This window comes from Pomacea canaliculata, linkage group LG6 (genome assembly GCF_003073045.1).
Source record: "Pomacea canaliculata isolate SZHN2017 linkage group LG6, ASM307304v1, whole genome shotgun sequence".
Taxonomy (NCBI): domain Eukaryota; kingdom Metazoa; phylum Mollusca; class Gastropoda; order Architaenioglossa; family Ampullariidae; genus Pomacea; species Pomacea canaliculata.
The window spans coordinates 15,018,697-15,046,468 of NC_037595.1; the positions used below are offsets into that span (position 1 = coordinate 15,018,697).

Below are 27,772 nucleotides of genomic sequence, written 5' to 3' on the forward strand. Positions count from 1 at the left end.
GTTATAAATTTCCCTTGATTCCTTGTTCTTGAGGCACTGAGTATTGAACTTATGGTGTGGTCTGCTTGCTGGATCAATGAAGGAATTTAACTTAATCTTGAAGTCCGCCACTAGAAGCTGGTGGTCTGAAGCAACATCTGCACCTCTGGTGTAATGCTGCAAGAACTATGTGCTCAATCAAATTTGGCACTGAGCTGACTGAGGCTGTGCATGTATCTGTATGGCGTATAAATAGTGAGCCTCACTACTACACTTGAATTTCCCAATACAACTAATAATTGAGGGGGTTTGTATGATTTTTACCCTACCCACCTGTTGTTTAAATCAGTAGGCTCCACCAAAATGTGATTTAAAAGAGAGAAAATGATGGTGAGTTGATCCAGACTGTCTGCACATCTGTGTGACAGTTGTGTATGTTAATGGCATTTTGAATGGTATCAAGAACAAGGTGAACAGATTATAACAAAACTTGAAGTCAACCTGACATGAAATTTAGAAGATACAGATGTGCTGGCACTTGATCTGAAGTTCTAACTGGCTGTACATCATAATTTTGTACAAAATGCAAGCAACTATAATTAATTTTAGGTTAGATATCTATACTTCAAATAACACTACTGTGCTGTTTTCCTCCAAGTTTGAAGTAAATCCATCAAGATTCATAGCTAGGATTAACTATATTTAAAATGAACCTGGAACAATATTTTTTGTGAAGAACTTGTAGCCTAGGAAAGAGCTCTGATGTATCCGTACAATAAGAAATGCTGCAGCATATGGGATGATATATATATATGATGATAAAATGTTATGAATGACTTGCCAGAACAGTCCTTGCCATTCATCCCGGGTAACAGGTTCTTGCCGCAATAACTTCAACACAGTTGGCTGCATACTGGGCCATTTGTCTTCAAATTTACACTGGCCTTGTTGCTAGTGGACACAGAAACAATTTCAGCGCATTACCTTATAGCAGCGGTTCTCAACCTTTTACTTGTGGCGACCCCCCTGACAAACACCGGTACGTCCGCGACCCCCTTAGCCAGCAAGAGCGGGGGGGGGGGGGGGGGGGAGAAGCAGCCTTAGCTAACCTCGAACGCCGCGTCGTAGAAATTAACATTTTACTAAAGCAATTCTTGTGCTAATAATATTATTTTATTTGACACTCTTGCTTTGCATAGAGAAGGTACCCACAGCCATGTATTCACTGCTTAGCCTCTGCGTATTTCGACTTCAGGGCTGCCAATGCTGAAAATCCTTGCTCACACATATACAATACTTCATTGCTTTCTCAGAAAGCACCGTTGATGCTAATCCAGAATGTTGATTGATCACTTGAAAGGTCTGAACAACCCGTTGTGCTAGGATCAGCCAGAAATGGATTACGAATCCAATCGTATTTAGTCACATCAATTTCAGCGAAGTAATGCTGAAACCTTTCTTGCAGTCCGTTTACAGGCAATAATTACATTCTTCACCTGATCAAGGCTTAATTGTTTGAGAGGGATTGTGTTTTGAGTTTTGGAAGTGAGAAGTCACTGCATTGCCGAGACAGTGTACTTGAATAGGGAGAAGAGATTTGGAGTTTGATCGCCCTCACACTCATGGTCACAATCTAAGCTATTTCACTAATACCACTTTTAAAAAAGGACCACCTTCGCGATTCGCGACCCCCCAGGGGGTCGCGCCCCACAGGTTGAGAACCGCTGCCTTATAGATTATACTGACAGAAAAACAGTCATGAATAAACAAGTCAATCCAAGAAAATGAGGAAAGTGCAGGTCCTATATTCACAGGCTGATCTCTTTTCAAAAGTTCTATGGTTTCAAGTACTATCATTTTAACCGCTTGCAACGTACAAAAACTTAGTTGTGATTATATATGTTGATCTTATCACTTATTACTAACTTACTATTACTATTACTAACTTATTTACTTGATTTTATATTAATAATGATGATTTATATATTGCCTTCCCAACGATTTGCTCATTGCGCTTCCCATAAATCATAAATAGACTAAATCATTAGCAACCATGCACCCATATTCACATATAACAGACATGTTCACTTATACAACATTCTCTCACTCATACACAAAATACAGACACATGTTATGCATGCTCATGGTCAGGACAGGGTCACAGTAAAGTTGTAATATAGAAAAGAACGCTGGAACTTTGCTGATGACATTGCCCTGTTGTCACACCGCCACCAAGACATGCAGGAAAAAACAAATGCCTTCTCAGAAACAGCTGGAAACCTTGGCTTGAAGGTCAGCGCAAAGAAAACAAAAAGTATGAGACTGAACGCCAGAGTCCAAGACAGCATTAAAGTAAATGGAAAAGAGATTGAAGAAAATGACAGTTTCACCTATTTTGGGTCCAAAATGTCAAACACCTGGGATGCAGAGGTGGAGATTCGAGCCTGACTGGCAAAAGCCTCACTCAGGAGTACATGGAAGGCAAACATCATTAGTCAGAAGATCAAGCTGAGAATCTTCAAATCAAATGTGATCAGCACCCTCCTTTACGGATCAGAATCATGGAAGATGACCAAAACAATCAAAATCAAAACAGACTTTATTGTCTGTCCAGGAGACCCAGGACAGAAATTTGTCTTCACTCACAAGGGCAGGCATACATTCTCATACAGACACACAGTTAGGAGTAAACGTTAGGAGTAAAAAAGTGTAGATTGCACCAGTCCATCAAAGCAGTTTATGTTTATCCTGACAACAAACCTTGGGTGACCAAGGGCCTAAAAGCAGCGCTTAACAAAAAGAAAACATGTGTTCTTCACGGGTTCTGCCCACGACAGAAAATTGGTACATAGAGAGGTCCATGATGCTATCCGTTGGGTCAAGGTGAAACACATCAGAAATAGAGTCTCAGTTTGCTACAGGTAACATCCGAGTAGCTTGGCAGGGACTCAACAACATGGCCAATATTGATGACCGGAGTAAGGGGTCAAAAGCCAAAATCTCGATCTCAGGCGTTGAGAGTACGGCCCTGCCTAATGCTCTTAATGCTTTCTTTGCTCGTTTCGAGTCTCATGACTTCTCAGTGCAAATGAAAGATGTGCGTAGTTCTCTTCACCCTGTACAGAAGGTTGAGATTTGTCATAAGTAGTTTGTGGAGCTGTTTCAGCTAGTGAATATTCGCATGGCCTCCGATCCGGATGGTATTTGTGGCAGAACATTACGTTCCTGTGCACGCCAACTTCGAGGCATTTGTCAACATCTGTTTCAGCACTCTATGGATTTGTAGAGGGCCGGTAGTCCGGCGTTGTTGCTAGTTTTGGCGGGACTAGTTTTGGCGCACACCTGCTGACTTTTACATCAGTAACAAGCTTGACATCTTTCAAAACAGATGCTTCAGGCGCATACTTAACATCTTTTGGCCAAATACCATCACCAATGCAGAACTCCACCGAAGAAATGAAACCGAGTCCATCACCATGTAGGTTCAACAAAGGCATTGGTGATAGATTGGACTTGTGCTCTGCCAGCAGACAGCAGACCTCTCCAGAGTTGCCCTACGATGGACTCCAGAGGTACGAAGAAGAAGAAAACAAGGCCGCCCAAAGGAAACTTAGAGAAGAACAGAGGAAAGGGAGATGAAAGGAAAGGGCTGGATATGGGGTCACCTGGAGAGGGTTTCAGCCGATCGACATCGGTGGCAGACTCTGATTGAGGACTTATGTGCAACCTGATGCAAAAGAGGAATAGACACATGAACTGGTGGTGAGTTTGTTGGTAAGGTTTTGTAGGATGTCCTCACTGCCCACTATCAGATTAATGCCACTGGCAAAGTGGAAGACTCCCTCCAAATGACATAAACATGATTGTCCTGGAGCATACCGTGCATGATTTTCTCCAGGCAGACATTAAAAAGCGCTCGAGACAGAGGGCAACACACTTGCACACCATCATGGGAAACAGCTTATCCACATGTTCAAGAATACTGAGCTTCTGAAGCCACCATACAGCACCTTGGTGGTTGATACAAAGCCTTCCTCCACAATGAATGTCCACAACATATTCCATAGTCCCTCATGCCATATTCTATCAAAAGTAGGGATCATCACCATGCTGCTGGTGCTTTTTGATTATGACTCGAATGTTGAAGATTTGTTCAACAGTGCTCCTGCCAGCCACAAATCTGGCCTATCCCTCACTAACAGCATCTCTGGTGCTGGTGTGAGGTGGTTCTGGATCGCTTTGAACAAAACCTTACTTGGATGACTAATCAAACTCACTGTTCAATAGTTCTGACACTGCCTCATAATGAGTGTAATTTCAAGAGTCCTTGATTAAGGCCTTCTTAAGCATAAAAATATGGATGAACACTTGACCATATGGCAATGTTTCAACACAACAGATATACAGGCGGTTCTCAACTTACAACAATGTTCCATTCCTATGTTGCGCCGTAAACCGATTTTTGCTATAAGTCGGAACATACATATATAATGTACGTAAATAACATACTGTAAGCACTATTCTATCCTAACACCTATCCTAACACAGTAATTATCAAAAAACACATATAAAATACATTTAATAATGAAATGAAATTCCCACCAAACACGAAGTTCACGTTACAATGTTTACTATGCAAAACCACTAAAGTCGAAACAAGGCTTTATACAGTATATGGGAGATGTGTCGTAACCACGAAACATCGTAAATCGGGGCAGACATAACCCGAGGACCACCTGTATATAAACTTTGCCATTTCTTGGCCAAATGTTAATCCATGTTTGTCTGGTTAAGAAGGGCCTTTGTTCCTAAGCTACAAGGATCATCATGGAAGGATAGCACACAAAAATACGTTGTTGCATAAAATCCAAGTTCTCAATTTGATATGGTAAGATCAGAGAAAACTAATAACATAAATAAAACTAAAAATAATGAAACTTTTTCAAGAACATAAAAAATTACCATCAGGCAACCAAAAGTTCAGCCACAAAACAATAATAATATGCAGAAAATATTCAGGTGTTAGATACTACAGTCTGAAATAACATTCAAAGAAATAGATATGTGTTTATGTGCATATCTGAGTGGCTCAGTTGACTTAAAATGGTATACATTAAACGAGAATGAAGTTCAATAGTTTGGATGCGCAATTATTAAAGTGCGTTGGCTGTATGTCGTCTTTAGGGGTAGTGGAAAGGCAGCCATTACGCGGCTTTGTACGAGTGATTCTTTATTTTTGTCATTTGTCAGTGTTTTTCATCTGTTTGACTTTTTGACGCTGTTTTTTTTTTTTTTTTCAAGGTGGCGTATCTCACGAATTGTGATTAAAAGTATCTTTAAAAACATGATTTCTAACAAGTTATCAAAGATTTCATCGACATTAACTCAAACGTAAAAATTTTGTGTAACCCATAGTAATCTCATAGTGTCATAATTCACTTCTACAATGGTCACATAGCAGAAAACAGTATCCAAGCAAATGGGAAGAACGCTAGTACTAAAATCGTCGCAGTAGTCACCAATAAGCTACTCGGTTCTCGTGGTGTTGAAAACAAGCAGCAAAGCTTTCCCTTGCTGGAATGATACTTTCCTCATAAGGTATTTCAAGGTTATATCAGAAAAAAAAATTGAAAAGAAACTCCAAGGTGAGAGAAGATGACTGCTAGACAAGCATAACAATTATTTCATACCCCCAGCATCGCCATCTTGTTTCTGAAGTCTCGCGAGATGAAAATAAGCAATCGAGCATGGCGACTGAAACGTCTGAAAACTGTTCTGGAATTCCTCAATCTGACTTTGTGGTAGGTAAACTGCAAAATATGTACATGCATTTTGTAAGACAGTACGCATTTGCTTTATAGATTTATTCATTATAGCAATTTTCTTGGAAAATAAAAGTATGCGAGAAAAAATCTTGAAATATTCATCAGATAGTAGTCCTGATCGAGAATTCATCAAGTTTTGCTAGTCTTTTCTTGTTCATCATTTCGTCTTTTCTAGAGCACTGCCACGACTAAAACTTGACGTTATTGAATTTTTTAAAAAAGACGATCCTTTTTCTGTAGGCCTGTGGCGTCAGCATAATTGAAGCTCCAACTTATTTTCCCAAACTACTGCCTGTTGGCTTTTTTTCCCCAGAATTCAAACACTTCAAACTAAAGCGACAGACGGCGAGATAAGTTAGAAGACAAATTCACTCCATTAGAGTTTAGCAGAAAGCTAAAGACCTGCTGACCAGAGCGAATATCAGTGAGCTGCATAGGCGGTCAAGACAATAAAACTTGCCTTTAAATGGTAAAATTTAAGGGGTGGTCACCTCTATTTTATCCTGGTGCCAAGGAAACTTTTTTGTGATGCACAACTCTCTCGTGGGGTTTAACATATATTTTTTTGAATTATCTTTGTTTTCTGTGTTTAGATCCCTTTGATTTATAGTTTCCATTCTGTAAGCAATTGATTTGTACTCTTATCAATTTTGGGTTGCCTTTTCTAAGGCTTTCATTTCAGCTATTGTTTCTCTTCGCATAGGTTTTTTGGCTCGTTTTTTATATTAACTGTTAAAACATGCATCCCCAGCACCAAAGCCATGCTCATAAAGGCACTTCACATACAGGCACTCAAGCATGCACTTTTTCACGGTAGGCATCAAATGTACTTTTCACACTCTTAACATGCACAACATGATGAAAGCACACACAGGGTGGAGGTGTAGCGAGACAAGAATTCCAACCAAGAATCTCGCTCCAAGCGAGGTATGCAGATGCTGGGTTTTCTAGTGTTGCTGAATGATTTAGCAGACATTTTTGTGGTATTTATTTTATCATAACCAAAAATAAATTTTTAGCTGTATGTGTTTAGCTTTTTCATGCTATTTTTATTTAAATTTGACTTGTAGTTACTTTTTAGCAGACGATCAAACACCCACTCACGCAGTGATATCAAAAGAAAATAGTGCACTATCCATATCTCTTTGCAAAGCTGTAATAATTTCATGTGTTTCTCAACTGTTAAATTTAATTTTGTAGTATGCTCAGACCATTGGCTCTCGCTGAGAGTTTGGTTCTGTCCTGACAACAAGACGCATACCTCGCTTGGAACGAGATTCTTGGTTGGAATTCTTGTCTCACTACAGAGGACATCAAAGTATCTCCAGAAAACCACTGACAGTCCTGTAAACAGGTGTCACATTCAGAGAGAGATGTCGGAGACCAGACTTAATCCCATGACACCTGATTCTCACCATCGTGGTGACAGGCGCTTCAGCCACTGTGCCATTAACTGCCCCCACCCCCTTTTTTTTTTTTCTCAGCCCTTTTTATTTTATTGGCTTATTGTAAGCTACAGTCATTTGTTTTTTTTATTTATGTTGCATAATTAAGCATTTTCTTGCCATGATACAGTCTGTGTTGCTAGCATTCAGTACCTACAAATCAGATACCACTCGCATAATTATTACTTATTCTTTGAACCTAATATTTTCCATGTCAAACACTCTCATCTTACAAATAATCACTTAAAGGCCTAAGTTGAGGTGGGCGTTTTTTTAATGGTTTCGCCTGTGCAAGGGAAGGTAGGAGTACCTGGTGCTGTACCACCAGTCAGTTTTCCCTAATTGCTACCCTGGCCCCAAGGCAGGGTGGAGATCACAGGCAATAAACCGAGCAATAAAACATCTTTCTCGGCCAAGTACTTGGTGTTGGCATTTAGAAAGCTGAAGTGAAACGGTTTGCAACTGAGCATACTGTCAGGGTTAGGACCGATAATTGAATGTATTCTCCATAAAATAAAAAAATAAGGGAGAGAAAGATGAACAGCGAAAAAAGACACAAACACAAAGACAACTGAATTTTAAAACAAAGCATACATAACAACTGGAAAATAAAATAATAATACTACAGTGTGAACACTAGCGTACATGCACGTCGATCGCACTCAAAACTTGGGTGGAATGCACACGTAGACCATGTAAGCATGGACTACAGGCTGAATATGGATATCGCCGCTTATGAGGAAAGAAAGATAAGAGATAAAGAGAAAAACAAAAAAAAGCAATAAAAATAAAGTTTGAAAATTCAGTTCTTTTTATGTTTGTGTCATTTGCGCTGTTCATTCTTCTCTCCTTTATATTTTATCTCTAGTTTTGTTTGTTGGTGGAGAATACACTCAGTCTTAACCCTGACAGTATGTTCAGATAGAAGCCTTAGCACTCAGACCCTACAGCAAATACTGGTCTGGGTGATCATGTTCACTGTCATCAGCGAGGCTAGTCAGGGGTGCCTGTGATGTCCACCCTGACTTTTGTCCGGTAGTAATTTTAGATGACTGGACACAAGTAGTCAGCACCACATGTACTCCTACCTTCCCTTGCACGGGCGATACCATTGTCTTCTGTCCAGACGGAAAACTTTGGCCTTTAAGATGCAATTCGTTTCATCAATTCTGTCTTTTTTTTTATTATTCCTCATATGATTGACTATGTGTATTTTTGTGCATGCCTTTCGACACCTTATAAATACTTATTATTTATTGTTTGATGTGCATAGGTTGGGGTAAAGATGTAATTATATATGTAGTAAGATACTTGGACTAGTTAATGTGCTGAGTTCCTTGCTTAAAAATCTGTTCATGTTATCACACCTGAATGTACCAATGTTATCATTAGTTGTAACTTTGTTTCTGGAATGATTGTTAGTGGAGTTTAAATTCTAATTGGGCATTGACCTCTGTTGTTGACAGATGATTAAAAACCATAGATATACTATTTGTCAATGTTTTTTTCACCACCTCCCCCAGGAAAACGTGGATGAGTTTATGAAAAAACCAGAAAATGATAGTGCTGAATCAGTCTTGCGGAGATTTGATGAGTTACACAGTAAATACAAATTCATGGAGTACAACCTGAACACCAAAAAGGCCAGGTAACAATAAAATGTCATTCTTCTCTCATTTTGGAGAATTTGAGAAGAATTTGACTTTTTTTTTTAATAGCCTTGAAGTACAGAGTGGGCCATAAGTTGCGCACCAAAGAATTATGTGAAGTGTGATATGAAACAATGTAAAATCAGCGGGATAAAATATCTTTTCCTTTCCTTGTGTATAAAATACATGTTCTTTTATAGAGTAATGAAACATTGTATGTATCAGTTACTATAACTGTCAAATTCAATTCACATAGATGGAAACAGCGACGTACTTGATAAAGTTTATGGAAATTTTGAACATTGGCTGGAATTGTGCATCAACACAAATGGCGAGCATTTTGAGCATTTGCGATTATTATTCATACAGCTGTTAATAAAAGTGCTTGTTAAAGATGATTTCTTAACTTTTTTTTCATATAGTGTTATTGTAATGATGATCACCCTCAAATACAATAAAAATTGGCAAGATACAACTTTTGTTTAAATTTCCAGGTTAAAGAGTCAGATCCCAGACATCAGGACATCATTAGACATTGTGAAACATTTGCAGTCTAAAAAGGTTGGTTGTACCAGTTATTTCCCCATTAATTTATTATTTTTTTTAAGAGGAATTTTTATTTCTTTTGTTTTAATTTTGAATTGTTTTTATATTGTATGTGATATATTTATGATATTTTTATGATATTTTACACACTTCAAACCCCAAATGCATTCAGAACACTGCTGCCCATCGATTGCTTCAGGTGCATAAGACTGATCATGTCACCTTCTGCTTTGCTTCCTTCACTGGCTGCATATCAGACTGTCACAAACTAGTCTGTCTTTGTCAGAAATGTCTGTCACTGTGCTATTACAATACAACTTTATTGATCCCCAGGGGCAATTCAAAATAGTGCTCGTACTAGCAATAATATATACATATATGTGATATAAAAAAAGATAATATAAATGTACATGTTGAAATTGGGTCTCTTTCACACGCACATTCTCTCTCCCAAACACACACACATTCCTAACAACAAATACAGGGTTGTGACCTTAGACCACCTCAGCCCAGTACAAGATGAAGGCCAGTAGAGTTTATCAAGTGAATGGCATGTGGAATAAATGAGTTGCAGCAGCGATTGGTTTTGCGTACATGCATCGCGTACCTACGGCCAGACCGCAAGAGTGAAAACTCACATGCCAACACATGATCAGAAATAGAGAGGATGCGTGATGCCTTTCTGAGGATTTGCTGATGACAAAAGGCTGCCAAATCCCTCTGCCTGGTTCCGGTGATCTTGGAACAGATATCTTCCCTAGGGAGAGGCTATGGAACCAAGAGATGAAAGAAAAAGTGATGAGACTTTCAACAAAGGACTAAAAGAACCAAGTGAGGATGACAGAGCTGACAGAGAAAGATTTGAGTTTCTGTAGGAGGTACAGAGATTGTTGGCTGTTACGGAGGATCATGTCAGTGTTGATATCCTATTTAAGCTTGTTATCAAAGATAGTACCTAGATGTTTTGTAAGAGTCGACTGGCTCGATGACATCATCATGGATAATACCAATGACTGCCTCAGCCCTGTTTGTCTGAAAGTCGAAAATCATTTCCTCAGTCTTCGAGATATTCAAAAGAAAATGTTTGTCACACCAGTGAACAGAGTCATGAAGAGCGCCTCTGTGATCATGTTCACTGTCATACAAAAGAGACAGCAAGGCAGTGTCAAATTTTACAAGAAAGCTCCTATCCATAGTGCTTCTACAACTGATAGTATACAGTATGAATAGTAGTGGAGACAAGCAGCAGCCTTGAAGGGAACCTGTACAGGTGAAAAAGGATCTGAGAGAAGACCGTTAACAGAAGCTGTCTGTTGCCTTTTTGTTAAAAAGTCCAGGATACAGAGAGTTAGTTGGTGAGATAGATGGAAGTCTGAAACTAGACTCTCCGCCAACAAATGAGGTTGCACCGTGTTAAAAGCAGAAGAAAAATCAGTGAAAAGAAGCCTGGCATGAGTTCTGGGTTTCTCCAGATGATTGTACAGAGTATTTAGTATAAACAGCTTAGTGTCATCAACACCTCGTCCATCTCTGTAGGCAAACTGCAGCAGGTCAAGATGTGGATCAACAGCAGTCATAACCTCACTCCTTTCAATTTTCTCAAGTGATTTCATGATGATTGACATAAGAGCGACTGGTCTGAAGTCATTGGGCTGACTGAGTTTAGGGACAGGCACAATGTGCGAAAGTTTCTAAATATCAGGAATATGATCGGAATCCACAGACAACTGGAATAGATGTAAAACTCCACTAAGTTGTTCGGCACAATAATGAAAGGTGCATCCACAGATCTCATCTGGAACTGGAGCCTTGTTAACATTTACAATTCATTCTCCCAGCTGCAGAGAGAGAACTATTGGTGCTGGTATCAATGCACCACTCTCCCTAGAAAACCAAATAAACTCTTTAACTCTGATTCATTGCTGATCTTTACTAGATTAGCTACGTCCAGACATTTTAAAAAATATTACCTCCACCAAAAAGATATGCATTTGTTCTGTGCTGGATGGCTTACTGCAACATCCTCTTTGTTAGCTTCCCCAGCTACCTGCTTGACATACTTCAGAGAGCTTAAAACAATGCATCTCAATTTTTTAAGGTCTTCTATAAGTGCAAGGCTGATCATTGATCACCACTCATCTGTGAATTGCACAGAATTTGGGCTTGTCTTGACTACAGAATGATCTACTATGCAGTCACTCATAGTCTGGTCCCAGGGCAGCTGTCTAAGATGTTGATACCTGACCATCTTATGGGGTCACTCTAATCCTGTATTTGCCTTGCAACTTATTTTTCTCTGGTGCCCATGTAATTTATAAACTGTACGATTTGTTTTTCATGCCATTATTTTGTTAAAGTAGATGGAGCTCTCATGTCAAGCATGAAAATTTGCTAGATAAGTGCATCATCGACATCATCATTATTAGTACTATCTTCGTCACTATTGTGTTAGCACTTTAGAAGTACTTGGGCAAGTAAATGTGGTTTTTTGTTGTGGTTTTTTTTTTTTTTCAGCTATGCATGTTCAGCCAAAATTAAGAGGGTTTGTTGGACCAGTATGTAAGAAGGCATTATTATGCATAACTACTGCAATGGGAAAGGGAAGAAACCTGAAATCTTTTATTCATTCTTCATCTGATGATGCCTTATGATGTATTGTTCATTTCTTGACATTTCATACATTTGTATTGTAGGATGGGTTTTGGTTTGAGGTGGGTGGGGGGTGAGTGGGGGATTTGGTATTTTTTGCAGATTATTTAATGGTTGTCTTGTGTGCTGGCTACATCTGTCGAGCTGTTGAAAATGACAGAGTTCATTGTTTTTTGACAGGATTCTACTGAATCATTGGAAACAAGATTTTTGATGTCTGATCACCTGTTTGCTAAAGCTAAAATTCCACCAACGGACAAAGTTTGCCTTTGGCTTGGGGTATGTCTCTGTCACTTAAAAAGGCATTTTTGTAGTCCATACATGCCATGCCATGTATGTCTTTCATCCTCGGCATGCTTTGTATTCCATTTGTTAACAGGGAGATAAAGCTTTTGTTTCTGTGTGTTCAGCCCTATTTACAGGCCGCATGAGTGGATATTTTTCAGCAGAAACTGTTCCTTTCCTATGCACTTCTTTATGTATTCTTCCTCTTTGCTGATTTTTCTTCTAAGTTTTGCAGCTGTTTGTTAGTGACTTCATTTTCCTCAGTAATTCCATGAGGATTTTTTTCCATCCTGGTTTATGTTATTATCAACAGGGCAATCATATTATTCTAACTTTAGAAGAATAATAAGGCTAGCAGAGTCCCTGATACTCTCTATTGCATATGCTACACACCTTACAAGTATTGAAGTGTTTTGTAATGCTGTTGTCCATGTAGGCCAATGTGATGCTAGAGTATGCTCTGGATGATGCAGACTTCTTGCTTGAGAAGAATTTGAATGCAGCTGTCAAAACTCTAGCACAAGTTGAAGAAGATCTTGGCTTTCTTAGAGATCAGATGACCACACTGGAAGTCAGTATCCTTGCAATAACCCTGCTTGTGCCAGATGATATATTTATGTTACACAGTAATTTTATAATTAAGTTAATAGAATATGAAATTTATTTGCATCTTGGCTCATTACAGATGTGTCTTCTTGATGTGTCATTGTTCATTTTTGGTCATTTTTCTGTGAAAAGGGCGATTTTACAACAGAAATTTCCTTCTTAGGCTCTCCTATGACATGGTCTCCTTTATAAATTTTTTTTTCTTTGAGATTTTTTAATTTTTGGCAATAGATAGTGTTATGCAAATATTAAAAGCATTTCCAGTGAATAGGGAATTGGTCAGTATGATCACACCAGAGCATTCAGAAAAAGCAAGGGAAATTTGTGTTGTCAAGACCAACAGTAGAAATAAAAATTCTTTTCACTGAACAGTGAAGAAATGAACATGTAGTGGATAAAATAAATGTATGAAACTTAACTTGTATCATTGCAAAATGGAATTTTCAACTTTGTCAGAATGGGAATCCAGAATTCAATATTTGTTTTGGTTTTTTTTTTTTGTAAATATAGTTTCAGAAATTATTTTTGTTGTTCTTTAGTTCCCTTTTTCATTCTGCTCAGTGGTTACTTTCCTACCTATAAAAAGCTAAGCCACCCAAATTGTCTGGTAAATGGCAAGTTTCTGGGTATGAAGCCAAGTTTTAATATAAAAGAAATTTTGAGCATGCATGTGTGAGTTGCTTTAACCTTAACTGTTGACAGATATGGCAAGAGTTTATAACTGGGATGTCAAGAGGCGGCAAGCAGAAAAAATGTTGAAATGTTAGTGGTTTTAGGGCTATGAAGACCACAGTGGAAGATGTGGAAGGTTTTATCTTAGGGTAAAAAAATAACTGTAATAAAGTTTCCACATTTGATTTAAGCATTTAAGCTTTTTTTGCTGCATAGACTTTTTATATTCCTTTTTGTTTTATTTTGCTATTGACTAGTAGCAATGTAAATTTATTAAGCACATATTCAAATAATTGCAAAATAATGTTATTCCATTTAATATCAAAAGTAACTCTCTAGTTATTTTTGGTTCATTAATTTACCCTTAGATGTGTATATAATCTTTAATTGTTATATATAGACACAGGTTTTAAAAAATGCTGACTACTTAATATGAGTACTGTGAAATCCATGAAAGGGTTCATTATTAGTGGCCTCTTTTTTTTTTTGCCATGGGACAAGAGATAAGATGTTAATGCCATACATCTGTCTTTTTAAATGATTATTTATGCCTTCAAAACATTAACTCAATCATGATTCCATGCATACAAAGGTTTCAGTCATCAAAGACGATACATTTAAAACTTACATAAAGAAAATTAAAATATAGTTCTACATATGTATCTATATAGTTCTACAATTCGCCATCATGTAAATGGCATTCTAAAGTTTTGAATATGCCTATGAATTTTGGCAATGTGATATTTTTTTTTTTTTTTTTGTAATGGGAAACAAAAGTGCTTACATTTTTCCATAATTGTCTTTTAGAAGTAACTTGCATGCAGCTTTTAACAATAGGAAAAAAGCTGCATATACTGAAAGAGAAAATGAGGTAACTGAAATCAATTTTAATTGCAAATGTAATGTTTAATAATAATATATCATCCCACCAATAAAGGCAGAAGTGTCTCTTTGTCACACACACATATAGAAAGAAGGAAACTGAAGTACCCAGAGAAAACTGTCCATTGTCAACGTTTAAACAGGTGTCACGCTCAGAGAAAGGTATGTCATAGCTGACACAAAACCACAACACCTGATTCTCACTGACAGGGTAACAGACACTTTAGCACTTCACAATAATAAAAGGGTACTTAAAACACTCAGCATCATGACCAAGATAGATCACACTCTCTACCCAGACCAGTCATGATAAATGAAAGATAACAGACACTGGGTGGTGAGGTACGAAGTACAAGAGTAGAACGTAAAGCAATGAAGGGATGTAGGTACTGTAAACAGTGTAAGATGGAGTCGTTACATGATAGTTAACAAGACAGACAGTATTGCCAGGGAGTTCAGAATAGTAATTCAGGGATAGTACATTGTGAACAGATATGTTTTCAGAGAGGGTTTGAATGTAGCTTTGGAGTCCGAGTGGCGAATGTGTACTGTTGTTTATCCATCCATCGTCCATGTATTGTTTGCATGTCCTTCCATCCCTTGTATGTTGCCCATGTCTCGTTTTTGCTCTTGAGCGCTAAGAGCATGCTCCTTAGAATGTGAGTACTGTATTCGCTTTATAAATTTTGCATTTATTATTATTATTATTGGAAGCACATTTTTTGACATTAGTAAAAAAAAGAATATAACTGAAGTATTGTCAAACCCAGATAGATTTGAAAGATCATTTCTCTTAAAACCTAAACTATCATCATATGGTTATCAGCCTGTGCCATCTGTTCATCCATGAAAGTTTTTGATCTCATGTTCTTAAGATATGTTGGTACCCATGAGGATGGTGACTGGTCACAGTAACAGTCACTAATGACCATCACAATTACTTTTTTATCTCTGTAGAAAGATTTCGGCATTGTGCTTAGCATAAGCCTTTGCATCATCAGGCAAAAGATAAACTCAACGTACAAAGTATTATGAGGTACAAATAATTATATACATATTAAGCTCACATACTACTGTCACCCACACCATTCAGACATCAGTTGAGTAATAGCGTCTTCAATGACTGTTCCAAAAAGTGTAATAAAATGGGTTCAGTTTGGGAAATGCTGTCCAGATGGCAAGAGCTCATAGTATTTAGCTATAAGAAAAAAAAATTGTATTTAAGCCTAATTTTAAAAAATTACATGGGCTTTTAATAAATAGCTGGCTTAAAGAAACAACAATGATTATTTCAGTGTGTTTCACACAAAATATTTTATATACTTAAATGATAAGGGGACAGGCTTGGCTAATGCCAGGAAAATTCTCCCCTCTTTTGTGTGTTTGGCTGGGGAGGGAGGGTAGAAAGGGTATATCATTTGTCAAAACTGTAACGAAAACTATTTCTTATTTATTGCTTTCTATATATATAGAGGGGGTCTGGCAAGCATATCACAGTGAAATTTAAAGGCAGTAGGCAAAACATCATTGCACATTTCTGTTTCTCCTCGTTCCTGCACCAAAACAATATTGTGTAACAGCCTAATGGATATTTATTATAAATATATGTCGTGTTCCCTCCACCCACTGTTATTTCGCATCTTTTACATTAGTTGTGTGATTGTCTCCAAGTCTGGCAAAGTTTGAGTGGACACTGTAGGCAGTTGTTTTGCCCGTGGCAGTGACGATTGTGTGCTCTTTTATACCTATGATATAATATTGGGATTTAACTGATCAATTAAATGTCATTTGTGTGAAAATCCCAATACAAAATGTCAGCTCCACACTGGTAGTTTGCTTTAACCACAATATTAGACATTTAGTTCTGTCCCTTCGCCTAACAGGCTGAGGGGATCAGCTCTCCTTGATTTTGTTTTGTGATTGTGCTCCGATTTGGATAAAAAAGTTGGACCTACATGTTTACGTGTGGTTCTGCTGCGTTTTCTTCCTCTTCTGGTTTGCAACAGGACGGTATATAATGTTATTTTGAACTGTGAAGTGTTTGGATCTCTATAGATGCTGTAAAACTCCACTGAGAGGGTGCGTCCACAGATTCTGTCTAGACCCGGAGACATTTGCTCGCCTCAAGAGATCTTTAACAGAGGACTGGGTAATCACGATGCCATGTTCAGGTACCAGAGACTGTTTTATTAAGGAAACATCATGGGAGAAGTCATGTTTCTCAAAAGCGAGCACATTGGGAAGATCACTCATCAACGCCTGAAGTGCCACTGGTTTTGTTTTGTTGGGTTTTTTTTTTTTTGGAAGAGCATTTTCTTTGCGTTGGGCAGAGGATATGTTTTTAATCCCATGCCAAGCTGCTCTGAGGTTGCCACTACTGAACTGCAACTCAAATTATTTTTGTATTTTTTCTTTGCCTCTCTAATGGCATTACGCACCTCTCTGTTCGCTAATTTTCTGTCAAGTGCAGTTACGGTATAAAACATACGCTTCTTATTATATAATGCAGATAATTTTAGTTCCTTCGTTACCCAGAGTTTATTATTAGGAAAGATGACATTTTCCTTGGAGGGTATGACTGTGTCAACACAGAAACTAAAGTGATGTAGGAAGACACATCAGCCGGGTCATCTATAGATTGTCACCGGAATTTTAAAAAAAAAAAACCCTGACAGTCTATGCAGTCAAAACACCCCTACAGGCGGATGATACTCTCTTCTGTCCAGCATTTGACCGTCTTCACCACCGGTGTAAATTGCTGACACACCATCTTATACACCGGCACCAGGAGAATGCTGTTGTTATATGATGCTCCAAGGGATGGTAAGTGTAGAGCTTAATAGACACCATGGACAGTGCTGTAACAAAGGGCGAGAATAGAATTCCTCTGAGTGGTGGAACAGGATACATATTGCTCATAGCTTTTAAGTATCCCAGTAATGATTAAAATCACCAAGGATAAACTTGGGAGTCCTGAAAAATGGCGTCTAATTGGCAGCAAATCTCTTTATGCTTTCCAGTCTGTTTTTAAATAACCCAACAAGCTGGGAACGCTTGTAATTTCAACACTTGGACTCTGACATTACACATCACGCAAAAACAAAGGACAAGTAGAATTTGTGTCGTCGGAGTCTCAAGGTCGAAGGCACATTAATTTACCATCTCTAGAAAGCATGATAAAATCTGAACACTTCTGTGGTGTCGTATCTGTTGGATCCGTTCTGTGGCAAAAATATTTATTCAGTTGTTTCGTTCGTACAAACAAACTGCCATCTTTTGCAATTCTCCGAGTCGGCTGAAACTAGTGACGGGATTGCCTGTTATCAATAGTCTGAAATTTCCAGTCTGAACACACAACCTTTTTTGGAAATTCTGTAATCTGTTGTGTATGTTCTAATTGTCCATTTTTGTCATTCAGTCTCACTCTCATCTCTATACTGCCTGATGTTTTGTGTAAAGTGCATTGAGCTCGCCTTTGTGTGGGAAAATGTGCTATAATTATCATAGTGTATGAAACAAAAAAAAGTTTAAATACCCATATGCCAAGAGTTTTTAATACCAATAAAGCACAATGACCATTGGACCACTTTCCGTCTCCTTTACTTGCAAGGTAAGAGTTATATACAACTCTTGAATACTTAACAATCCATAATTAGCTGGAATTACTAGCAACTGTTGTGGCTTATTAATGACGATGTTTTGGGGATAAACACTCTATAGTACTTTTGGAGTAGCATGATAATTTTTGGGCATCTATGGAATGATGTAAGAGGGCACTTTCTAATGCAATAAATCACAATTCTAAAATGAACAATTCTTTAAGGAGTTTTTAACCAAGAGAAATGATTGTTATTTTAATGAACAAATAATAATACAAAAGTTTTTCTTGCTCCCCTCCTTGCTGAATGTCTTGTATCATTCACCATTTTTATCACAATTTAGGCACAATTCCATAAGAGAAAAAAACTCCCAATGCATTGCATACCTTAGAACAGTGGTTCTCAAAGTGTGGTCCGCAGACCACTAGTGGTCCTTGGGCATAAGTCAGGTGGTCCGCGGCTGACAGTCGTCACATGTCAGCAAAGTGATGTTTAAAGTAATATATTCCTCGCATTAAAATAACGAGGTACGTAGTTTTATGTCAACTTATCACTATACTACTGTCACAAAAGGACATTTAATTTTGAATTGTAATGAAACTAATGCGGCAATTGAAATTTGAAATTTGTAGTACAGACTGATTTTTAGGCCTTGGTGGTCCGCCATATTTTTTACTTAAGTGGTCCGCTGTCCGAAATACTTTGAGAACCACTGCCTTAGAATATGAACATTCAAGCTGCCAAAAATGCTCATAAACTGTTAATGGATATTCCAGTAAAATCATTGTTCTCTCCTCAACTTGCATCATTCATTAATCTGAAAATGATTTACCATGTTATCATCATTATTAAGTACAGTAATGGGGCAGTGAATTACTGATGAAATCATGGTCTTCCCTTTACCTGACTGGTTTGCAGTACATATTGACAAAATAACATGGCCAAATAAAATACAATGGATTGTTGGTAACAGCATTTGTATAGGAACTGCTTATTTGGAAAGATTTCATGTTTTTGAACAACAGCTTGGATCAATGAATCCACATTTGAATACAAACTTATCTCGACCAAAATTAATAACATACCAAAAAACCCCAATATTTTGAAAGTATTTCAATATTATAAATATAAATAAATATAAGCATTAGTGATTGAAAGTATTACATCTGTTGTATCAAAACAAGTCCATATTCTTTTTTTCGACACGTCTTTTAAAAACACTAGAGACAACATTCATACCACAAAATGTCTCCTGAAAAACAATAGTCTTGTCTTTAATGACATGCATAGATCTCACACTGCCATACTCAGTCAATTTCATTTCAAGTCAGTGATAAAAATTCAAGAGAGCAGAGTCACTGGCATCAGTAAGAATCTCTATGCTACTGTCATCTGGCGTTGTAGGTGTTGTGCAGTTAGTGCCAGCTGTAGGGTCCTTTGCAAAGGCTGAGCTTGTTTCATTGACAGCAGAAATTATGGCAGAAGAACTCGTTTGTGAAGTGGAAGGTGAAGGCCCAGGTATAAGACCAAAGATTTCTTTTATTGTGTTTGGCAATTTCTTATACTGTTTTAACTGCATGAAGATGCCTTCTGCCCTTTTGAGTGTGTCTTCTAGTGGTATGGAAAGGCTGATATCATTGATGTGCTGCAACATAATCATAAAAAAAGTTACCTGAAGAATTTCTGCTAAATTATTCTAAATTTATAACCACAAAGAGATTTAAAATGCTGCCAAGCGAAGCGTTGCAAAATGTGTCAACAAGGTCAAGATATCTTCAGGCCCAAATAAATAATTGCATCTCCTCCAGAGCACATTTTGACATATGCAATCGAATGACTGGAATTAACAAGGTGATGCCACTGCCCACTGCCTATCCTGGTTCACAGCTACCATAAGTGTTTTGTGACTATTTTGCTAACAAGATTTCGGACACTGGATCATCCTAGGACTTGATATCGGTGCCTGCCAGCATCTCATGTGATATTCTTCTTGGATCCTCTCTGACCAAAAGTCGACCAGTCTCTGCTGCCGATAGAAAGGCGATTATTCTGAAAGGCAAACCAACAACTTGCCAATTAGACCCAACATCCACAAGTCTTCTTCTTGAGTGCTTAGATATTTTACTTCCTTCCATTACAAACATTATAAATGTCAGCTTGTCATCAGGTGTTTTCCCATCTTTGTTTAAAATGCCTAATGAAGCCACTTCTTAATAAACCCACACTTGATGTGAATGTGTTGAACAATTATCGCCCATTTTCCAACTTGTCTTTTTTCTCAAAGATCATAGAGAAAGCAGTTTTGACACAGCTCTGGGTCTACTTACATATCATAAAGGTCCTTCGTATCACACAATAAGGTCTGATAATGGGACAATATTTCTGACATGCTGATAGGTCAGTAAAATAATTTCCCAGCAGTTTAGAAGCTTGAACCATGAAAATAATTAAATAAAATAATAAACTCTGCCAGAAACATTATAACAAGGGTGAAATTTTTTTTTAACTAGTTGTAGGCTAAAAATCAAATGGTTCTTAAAGTTACAAAAGTTTGCCACCACCCACCCCCCCGCCCCCCCAAATATGCTACACTAGGGAAAACTACAAATACAAGATCACAAACTTTAAATGCGTTGATAAGTCAGAAAAAAAGTCAAAGCAGTTAAAAAACCAGACAAAATCTCCTCAAAGGCCTAATCTGGAAAACAATGTCAATTCAGCTATAAAAAAAAAGTATTAAATCCTTGAACATATATCCCTTAGGCAAGAAAAAACAATCATCTTGTGGTACTCTAAGAAAACTGGGTGAGGTCTGACAAAAATGTATCTGAGTCTCATAAATTGTGATGGTTGCCATAGAGGTCATCAGGCAACTTCCAATTAAAATCTAGCAATAATGTGGAGGAGAAAACAGAAAAATTGATGGCTTAAGCAGGGCTGCAATTCAAAAATGAGGAAAGGTAGACAGCAGATAGTGATAGTCTTGCCCAGAGTAGCCCTGGGCAGCAACAGCTTGAAGAAGAGTTGAAAGTAGATAACTGGCTTAACCCTAGGGAGGGTTATTAAGGTTTTGAAGTTCTATTGAATGAGAGGTGGAGATATGTGAAGAATACAGATTTTTGACTTGTAAGAAATGAGGCCTGGACAACTGAGGTATTGTTGGAGGGAGAGGAGATAAAAAATAAAAAAAAGCCATCTAAAAAGTCCGCACCTCCTCCCCCTTCCCCCCACCATCACTTAAAAAAAGTATTGCTTGTCAACTGGTACTTAATAATTCAATATTGATATTCCATATTTTAAATCAAAGTGTCATATTTTGTAGAATAGCTTAAAATAATAGTTCATAAAATAAAAGCAGATTTTTCTAATGAGAACACTTTCAGTGACAACTTGATGATGAAAGATTTTGGCAAGTCTTGATAGGAAGGTTCTCTGTACCTTCAATATTTCTGTGAAGCCAAAATTGTTCTCCATCAGCGTAGATTTTTCTGCATCCAAAATGGCCAAGGAGAAAATAAGATGGAAGTTTTTGCATGGCAGATCTGTCCAAAGAACCTGTCAAACATATCATTGGTATCAGTTACTGATTCCAGACAGAACTGGTCAGCGCAGAGAGTGCGACCCATCTTGGCCATAATGCTGCACGGTACAAGTGCACAAATTAAATTAAAACTTCCCATCCATAAACTGTACAAGAAAGGGTTTTAATGTTGACAAAGATTTCCACAATTAATATGAAAACTACATTAGTTGCAGAAAAAAGTTTTCTGCCCCAAAGCAGATCTTCCAGATTTGATCATAAGCCATGATAAATATCTAAATAATCACAAGACCTGTTGTCTTTTTGTTTGTATTACTTTCAGCTACAAATTGTTTTAAGGTTTCAATGGGCTCTTATCAACATGAAAAAAACAAGATAACAAAACTATAAATTTGGGTGGACTTTGTCAACTGCAGGAAACAAGCGGTCAGTTGTACAGACAGCATAAAGGTCAGAGCAGCATCTAATCCTAAAACTGAGACAGTGTATGTTTTGCTTTTGCTAGCATCAATAATCTGTGTTGAGTTGTCAAGAGGAGTGGGAGACTATGCCACCGCTTCCCAAGGTCTCCATACATAATTGCCAACTGAGTGGCAGAATCTAGACACACTACTTCAAAGTTTGTCAAATACCTTTAAAAGTCTTCATCACCAAGCCTATTCTGTTTCTTCGATGTTCCAGCAGACACTTAAAAGAGGTACTGTTAAATATGCAATATTTTCATTCTCCATATCTTGCAGGCTGTAACGATTCGCGATTGAGACGAATCTAGTTAGATTCATTTTTATTCTCCTTGTGGTCAGGGAAGAGCAGACGCGTGAGCGCTGACGCGACTCTGTATGACTCATTCTTTTACGTCATGGATGGAATGACGTAAATGAACTTAGCACAGCGTAACTAGGGCGACAGTAGTCAATGGAGGGAGAAGCCATATAGTATTTATGATTGGTTGGCACAGTCTCCAAGAAAGACTGTTAGGAGGTCGTCCTAGTTACCTGGTCGCTAAGGGTGCCTGATGGGTCAGGAGGGAAAAGAGGATGAGTTAACTGGGTGGTTCTAACATTTCTCGACAGACGAGACCAAGCAGTTGCAGAGTACAGAGCTCCGTGGAGAGTGAACAGTGTGTGGTTAACTGCCTGCAACGGATATCCAACGTTTTTTCCAGTGGAGTATTATCGTGTGTATTCCGAGTGTGGTGTAGTAATTAATTCAATCGGAATATAACATTTCGCCGATACGGCTTTAATATCCGTAGCTTCACGAACTGCGTGAAGTAATTCATTGGATTAACCTGCTGGTCCAGTTGGACATCTCGCCAGCCCGTCTGCTAACCGTACTAGGGAGGTTGACGCTGAGGGAGTAGCGTTCTTTAGCGTATTCACGTATTATAACCCTTCAGCGTATACCCAACGTCTTTTCCAGTGGAGGATTATGATTTATATTCCGTTGTGGTGTAGTAATTAATTCAATCGGAATATAACATCTTCGCCGAAACAGCTTTAATCACCGTAGCTTCACGAACTGCGTGAAGTAATTCATTGGATTAACCTGCTGTTCCAGTCGAACATCTCGCCAGCCCGTCTGAGAAACGTTAGGAGGAGGTTGACGCTGGGGGAGTAGCGTTCTTTTACTTTGTTTCATCCTCATCTCATCGTTAATTAATTTCATAAACATTAAATGTGTTAATCGTTGGCCGGACCTTTTTGTTGAAAAAGGTGAAAGAGTGCGGCGAGCGTGGTTTACATGCAGATGTTTACACGCGCTCGCAAACACATTCAACACACTCTTTCGTAAAACGTTACACAGGCAATGGCCATAAAAGCCACCCTGCACCTGACTGGCCCTGCCCACTTGACCCTGTGATCCCTTTTGCACCACTACCATTGCTACCTCAGTCCTCCGACACTTCATGCCTCCAGCAGTCATCCCTGTTTTCCATTTGTTGACCTAACTCATAGTGTGACCTCACCTATCCTATGACTGGTCACTTCGGGGTATGAAACTGTTCTGCTGTTTTGGCTAGTCTGTTGTGATGAAGTAAATCATTTTATGTGAGTTACTCGCAGCTGATTTTTAACCTACTGGAGAATTCCCTACTCTCATCTGGCCTACGAGGCTGAGAAGGCCAACATGGATATGGAGTCGGTTGGCTAAGGCACTGCCCATTTACGCAGGCCTTGCCTTCCTCTTCACCAGTACTGCAGACATTGTGTGGTAGTTGTGGAAAACACCTGACATCTACATGTAATTTCCCATGTTTATAAATGGCCATCTTATCCTTATTAAGGGCTCTTTGTAAGCATGCTGCTTGCCACTTGGGTCAGGTCATCAGTTATTCTGACCCTACTGCTCTCAACTTAATCTTTACATCTGGTATATGGGTTTCTGAACTCATAATTTTCGGGTTCCATCATGTATGGCTTAGTACTTCAAGACTATGCAGTATTTAAAATAAGCTGCTGGACATTTTTTACATGCTTATTGTGAGTCAGCATAGATAGAATGTACACAATGTGACGTAGCATGTTATTTGCCTGCAGTAGTTAGATTTTGCAGGACTTTCTGATTACAGGCACAAACTGCCAACTTAAAATTTAGATAATAAATAAATGGTTGTATTGTAGGCACTAACATTTATAAAATATATTTATATTGTTTCTATCTTGTAGAATCTGTGTCTCACCAAGCAGGATCTTAAATAGGCTGACAGCATTTATCTGCAGGACAGATATTCTATATATGATCTCTCCAAACAGTATGAACATGGACATCGGACAAATAAAAGCATTCCTTACCTCCCAAAGTCTGTGGATCTCTTGAAAGTGGAATTCTCGTTTAAAATGTATGAGGATCCAACGAAAGCAAAAATAAAAGTTTCCAGAATCATGACTTTCTGCAAAGTACAGGAAAAAAGCTACGGTCATGGCATATTTTCACACTTACTATAGAATGAATAAAAGAATGAATGGTGTGTGTGCAAGTGCACAAAGGTTATGTAGTCTAGTTCTTGACCAGTGGTATGTGTACCACTAGGTTGGTTGGTTGGTTGTGTTTTATGCTGTGCTAGCAACCAAGGCTATATCACGTGACATAAACTTATTTTAAAGAGTTTAAGGGCAAGTTTCTCAAGTTATATAACCACACAATCTTTATCAATAAAAACCAACACAAGAAACAAAAATAGCGTTTAAAAAATGAGTAAAGTGTAAAAAAGGTTATGGTCCAAAAGGCCACAAAAAATCAAAAAACCCAAAACTATCAGAACATAGAAACTTAAATCTTCATTCTCGAGCTCTTAAAAGTACCAGGTTGGAGTTCTCGAGTAGCACCACAGCCCTAGGCAGCTAGTGGAGACTTCATGAGGAAACCCTCACTATCTTAACCAGTACTTTAGTTAAGAAGAAAGTGCAGATTGATGAAAGAAACTCAAATACACTAGAAGCTGGTTACAGAAGATAATCTCTTTCAGTATTTTTGAAAAAATACCAGAAATGATCATTTTTAAAGCTATTTTAATTAAGGTCACCTTTCTTTTAAAATGGATTCACTATAGCAGTTTAAAATTTTTTTAAAAAATTATTCTTGTCTTTTAATACTATTTTGCTGACCTTGCTACTGGTGTTTTCATGTACAGTGATACCTCGGTTCTCGAACATAATTCGTTCCGGGAGGACGGTCGAGAACCAAATTGTTCGAGAACCGAAAGCAATGAAACCCATAGGAAATAATGGAAACTGGATTAATTCGTTCCAAGCCCCAGAAAATGCCTATTTACTGGCCTAATTTGTATATAATATGTAGAAAAACATGAGTCTCAACAAGAAATAAGAAATAAAAGTGTATTTATTAAAACAAAAAAAAATAAAATGTACAGTACAGTACAGTAAATTGTGTTTCATTTACTGTACCTGTACCAAACTTTATGGCAGGAGGGAATGAATGTGGAGGGAGGAGGGAAGGGGGATGGTTATTGTTTTGAAGGGGAGTCCTCTTCAATAAAAACAGAGGGTAACTGCTCTTCGGGTGTTTCTGTTCTCTGTATCTTTTGCTGAGGAGAATCAGAATCTTGCTCTGCAGTTGCTTGTCTGATTTCTTTACGGAAGAATTTGTCAATTGCTTGCTGTTTTTTTCTCCTTTGCAAAATTTTGCGGAAAGTGGACATAACATTGTCATTAAAAATGTTAACTGCTCTATTTGCTACCACTTTATCAGGGTGATGCTGTTCAACAAAATTTGTGATTTCTGCCCATTTTGCACACATTTCATGACTCTCTCCACAAAAACGTGACTCTCTCTCTCTGCACTCACACTGATGACGCAAGCAAGGCGCGCTGGGCCGAATGAACGCCATTCGGCTCAACTCGGCTCATCTCGGACGTTCGGATGTTCGAGTTCCAAATATTTGTTCGGATTCCAAGACAAAACTTTCTCGAATTTCCTGGTCGAATACCGATTTGGTCGAAAGTCAAGGCGTTCGAGAACCGAGGTATCACTGTATTGCTATTGGCAGAGATTTATTGCGTTCATCGCTCCCTGCCTATGACTATTTTTGCAGAAAAGTCAGTCTGATTTTAAATAAATATTTAATGGAAACCTTTTAAGTGGTCTTTTTTTTTATTAAACTTTTGTAAAAACTTGCTGCAATATTTCTACTAAACCTTTATGGTCATACTTACCCAAATAGGTACAAAGCTCTGGATCAAAAACTTGCATTAATTTGTGAAGATCTGCCAGTTGGGATTTCATACCACCCTGATCCATCTCAAAGTTGTGACACTGCATATAAAAAAACAAAACGCTTTCCTATTTATAAACATGTATCTATCGACTCAAGAAATCGATGGTTTTTCTGGGTAACAGTGGTCAATAAAAATGAAATCCTTCATAATTAACTTTATCAAGCCAATGCTATACGGCAGGGGTCTCAAACTCAATCTACCCGGGGGCCACTGGAGGCAGAGTGGATGAGGCTGGGCCGCATCAGGTTTTCCACAAGAAAAGCTCTTACAAAAAAAATTCCAATGTTATCAACTGTCTTATTTTTTCATCTTATTTTTGTGTTAAAAAATAAAAATAAATTAACAAATTCATAAGAAAAAATAAATCAATCAGTAATAAATAAATAAATTGAAAATGAAAATATAATAATAATACAGCAGATATAGAAGACTGAAGAAAATATAGTTGCTGACCAGAGAAATGTAATTATTATTATTCAGATTCAAATGTCTGTATTAGCATTTCTTTAACTTTCTGAACATGAATGGAACATTGAACATAAACTGTTTTGAACATGGCTTCTTCTGCCTACTTCTTGCTGCTAGAGATCTGGCAGCGCTTACTCTCGCATAGCCAAGCCACATTTGGCTTAAGGGAGGAAGCAAGTTGAGACCCTCAGTACGGCTTGATGCTCATCAGTAAGTCTGGATCTGTACTTGGACTTATTGAAGGAGCATCTTGCACATCAAAGGAGAAGGGGTCCACACAAATTTGAAATGTGGTTCTGTGCGTCTTGAAGTCTGCAAATCTGTGATCGAATTCCTCCTGTAGCTTCATAATGACATCCACATACTCTTCACCACTGAACGGTGTGCCTGCATTCATGAGTCCCTTGCATGCTGGGGAATGGCAAAGGTTTGTCTGAGAAAGCTGGGCTTTCCATAACATAAGTTTTGTAGAGAATGCTCTCACGTTGTCATAGGCAGCACTGACAAGTTGCCCCTGACCTTGTAGCTTCTTGTTCAGTACGTTAAGCTCATGTGTCATATCAACCAAAAAAGCTAAGTCCATGAGCCATTTTGGATCACTTAGCACAGGAACAGCAACCCCATCTTTCTCCATGAAGGCTTTCACTTCGGCTCTCAACTAAAAAAATCTCTTCAATATGTTTCCCCTGCTGAGCCAACGTACCTCGGTGAAGTAGAGCACATCCCCATATTCTGACTCCATTTCCTCTAAAAAAGCACGAAACCTTCTGTGCTTTAAGCCCCTGGATCTGATTTGGTTTATACATTTCACAATGAAAGACATCACATTGCCAAACTTCAGGCATTTGCTGCAAAGGGCCTGCTGATGAATGATGCAGTGCAGAGCA

General features: G+C 38.1%; 3 protein-coding genes across 3 annotated transcripts in view; 1 reads left to right on the forward strand and 2 right to left on the reverse strand.

Annotated features, from left to right (window-relative positions):
- LOC112566104 (cullin-5-like) overlaps nt 1-5,779 on the reverse strand; it is a 38,338-nt gene extending 32,559 nt beyond the window's left edge. The window contains exons 1-2 of the mRNA XM_025242071.1: nt 5,670-5,779; nt 821-930 (exon numbers count right to left, since the gene is read on the reverse strand). Coding sequence (XP_025097856.1) covers nt 821-930; nt 5,670-5,684 — 125 coding nt within the window. The 5' untranslated portion in view covers nt 5,685-5,779. The remainder of the gene's footprint in view (nt 1-820; nt 931-5,669) is intronic.
- On the forward strand, nt 5,658-13,846 carry LOC112566105 (prefoldin subunit 3-like). Its single transcript, XM_025242072.1, has 6 exons — nt 5,658-5,780; nt 8,773-8,897; nt 9,393-9,459; nt 12,274-12,372; nt 12,815-12,953; nt 13,687-13,846. Exons 1-6 carry the CDS (start codon nt 5,727-5,729, stop codon nt 13,749-13,751), a joined length of 549 nt encoding a protein of 182 aa, XP_025097857.1. The 5' UTR covers nt 5,658-5,726; the 3' UTR covers nt 13,752-13,846.
- A 4,230-nt stretch (nt 13,847-18,076) lies between these two features.
- The window catches only part of LOC112566108 (TBC1 domain family member 15-like), a 44,734-nt gene continuing 35,038 nt past the window's right edge, over nt 18,077-27,772 (reverse strand). The window contains 4 exon segments of the mRNA XM_025242075.1: nt 18,077-19,782; nt 21,576-21,692; nt 24,474-24,571; nt 26,355-26,454. Of these exon segments, the coding sequence (XP_025097860.1) occupies nt 19,465-19,782; nt 21,576-21,692; nt 24,474-24,571; nt 26,355-26,454 (633 nt within the window). The 3' untranslated portion in view covers nt 18,077-19,464.

Coding starts and splice junctions, on each gene's coding strand:
- LOC112566105 (XM_025242072.1), top strand. CDS start 5,727: ATGGCGACTGAAACGTCTGAAAACTGTTCTGGAATTCCTCAATCTGAC. Junction 12,373..12,814: donor AAGTTTGCCTTTGGCTTGGG/GTATGTCTCTGT, acceptor TTGTCCATGTAG/GCCAATGTGATGCTAGAGTA. Junction 12,954..13,686: donor GATGACCACACTGGAAGTCA/GTATCCTTGCAA, acceptor AACTGTTGACAG/ATATGGCAAGAGTTTATAAC.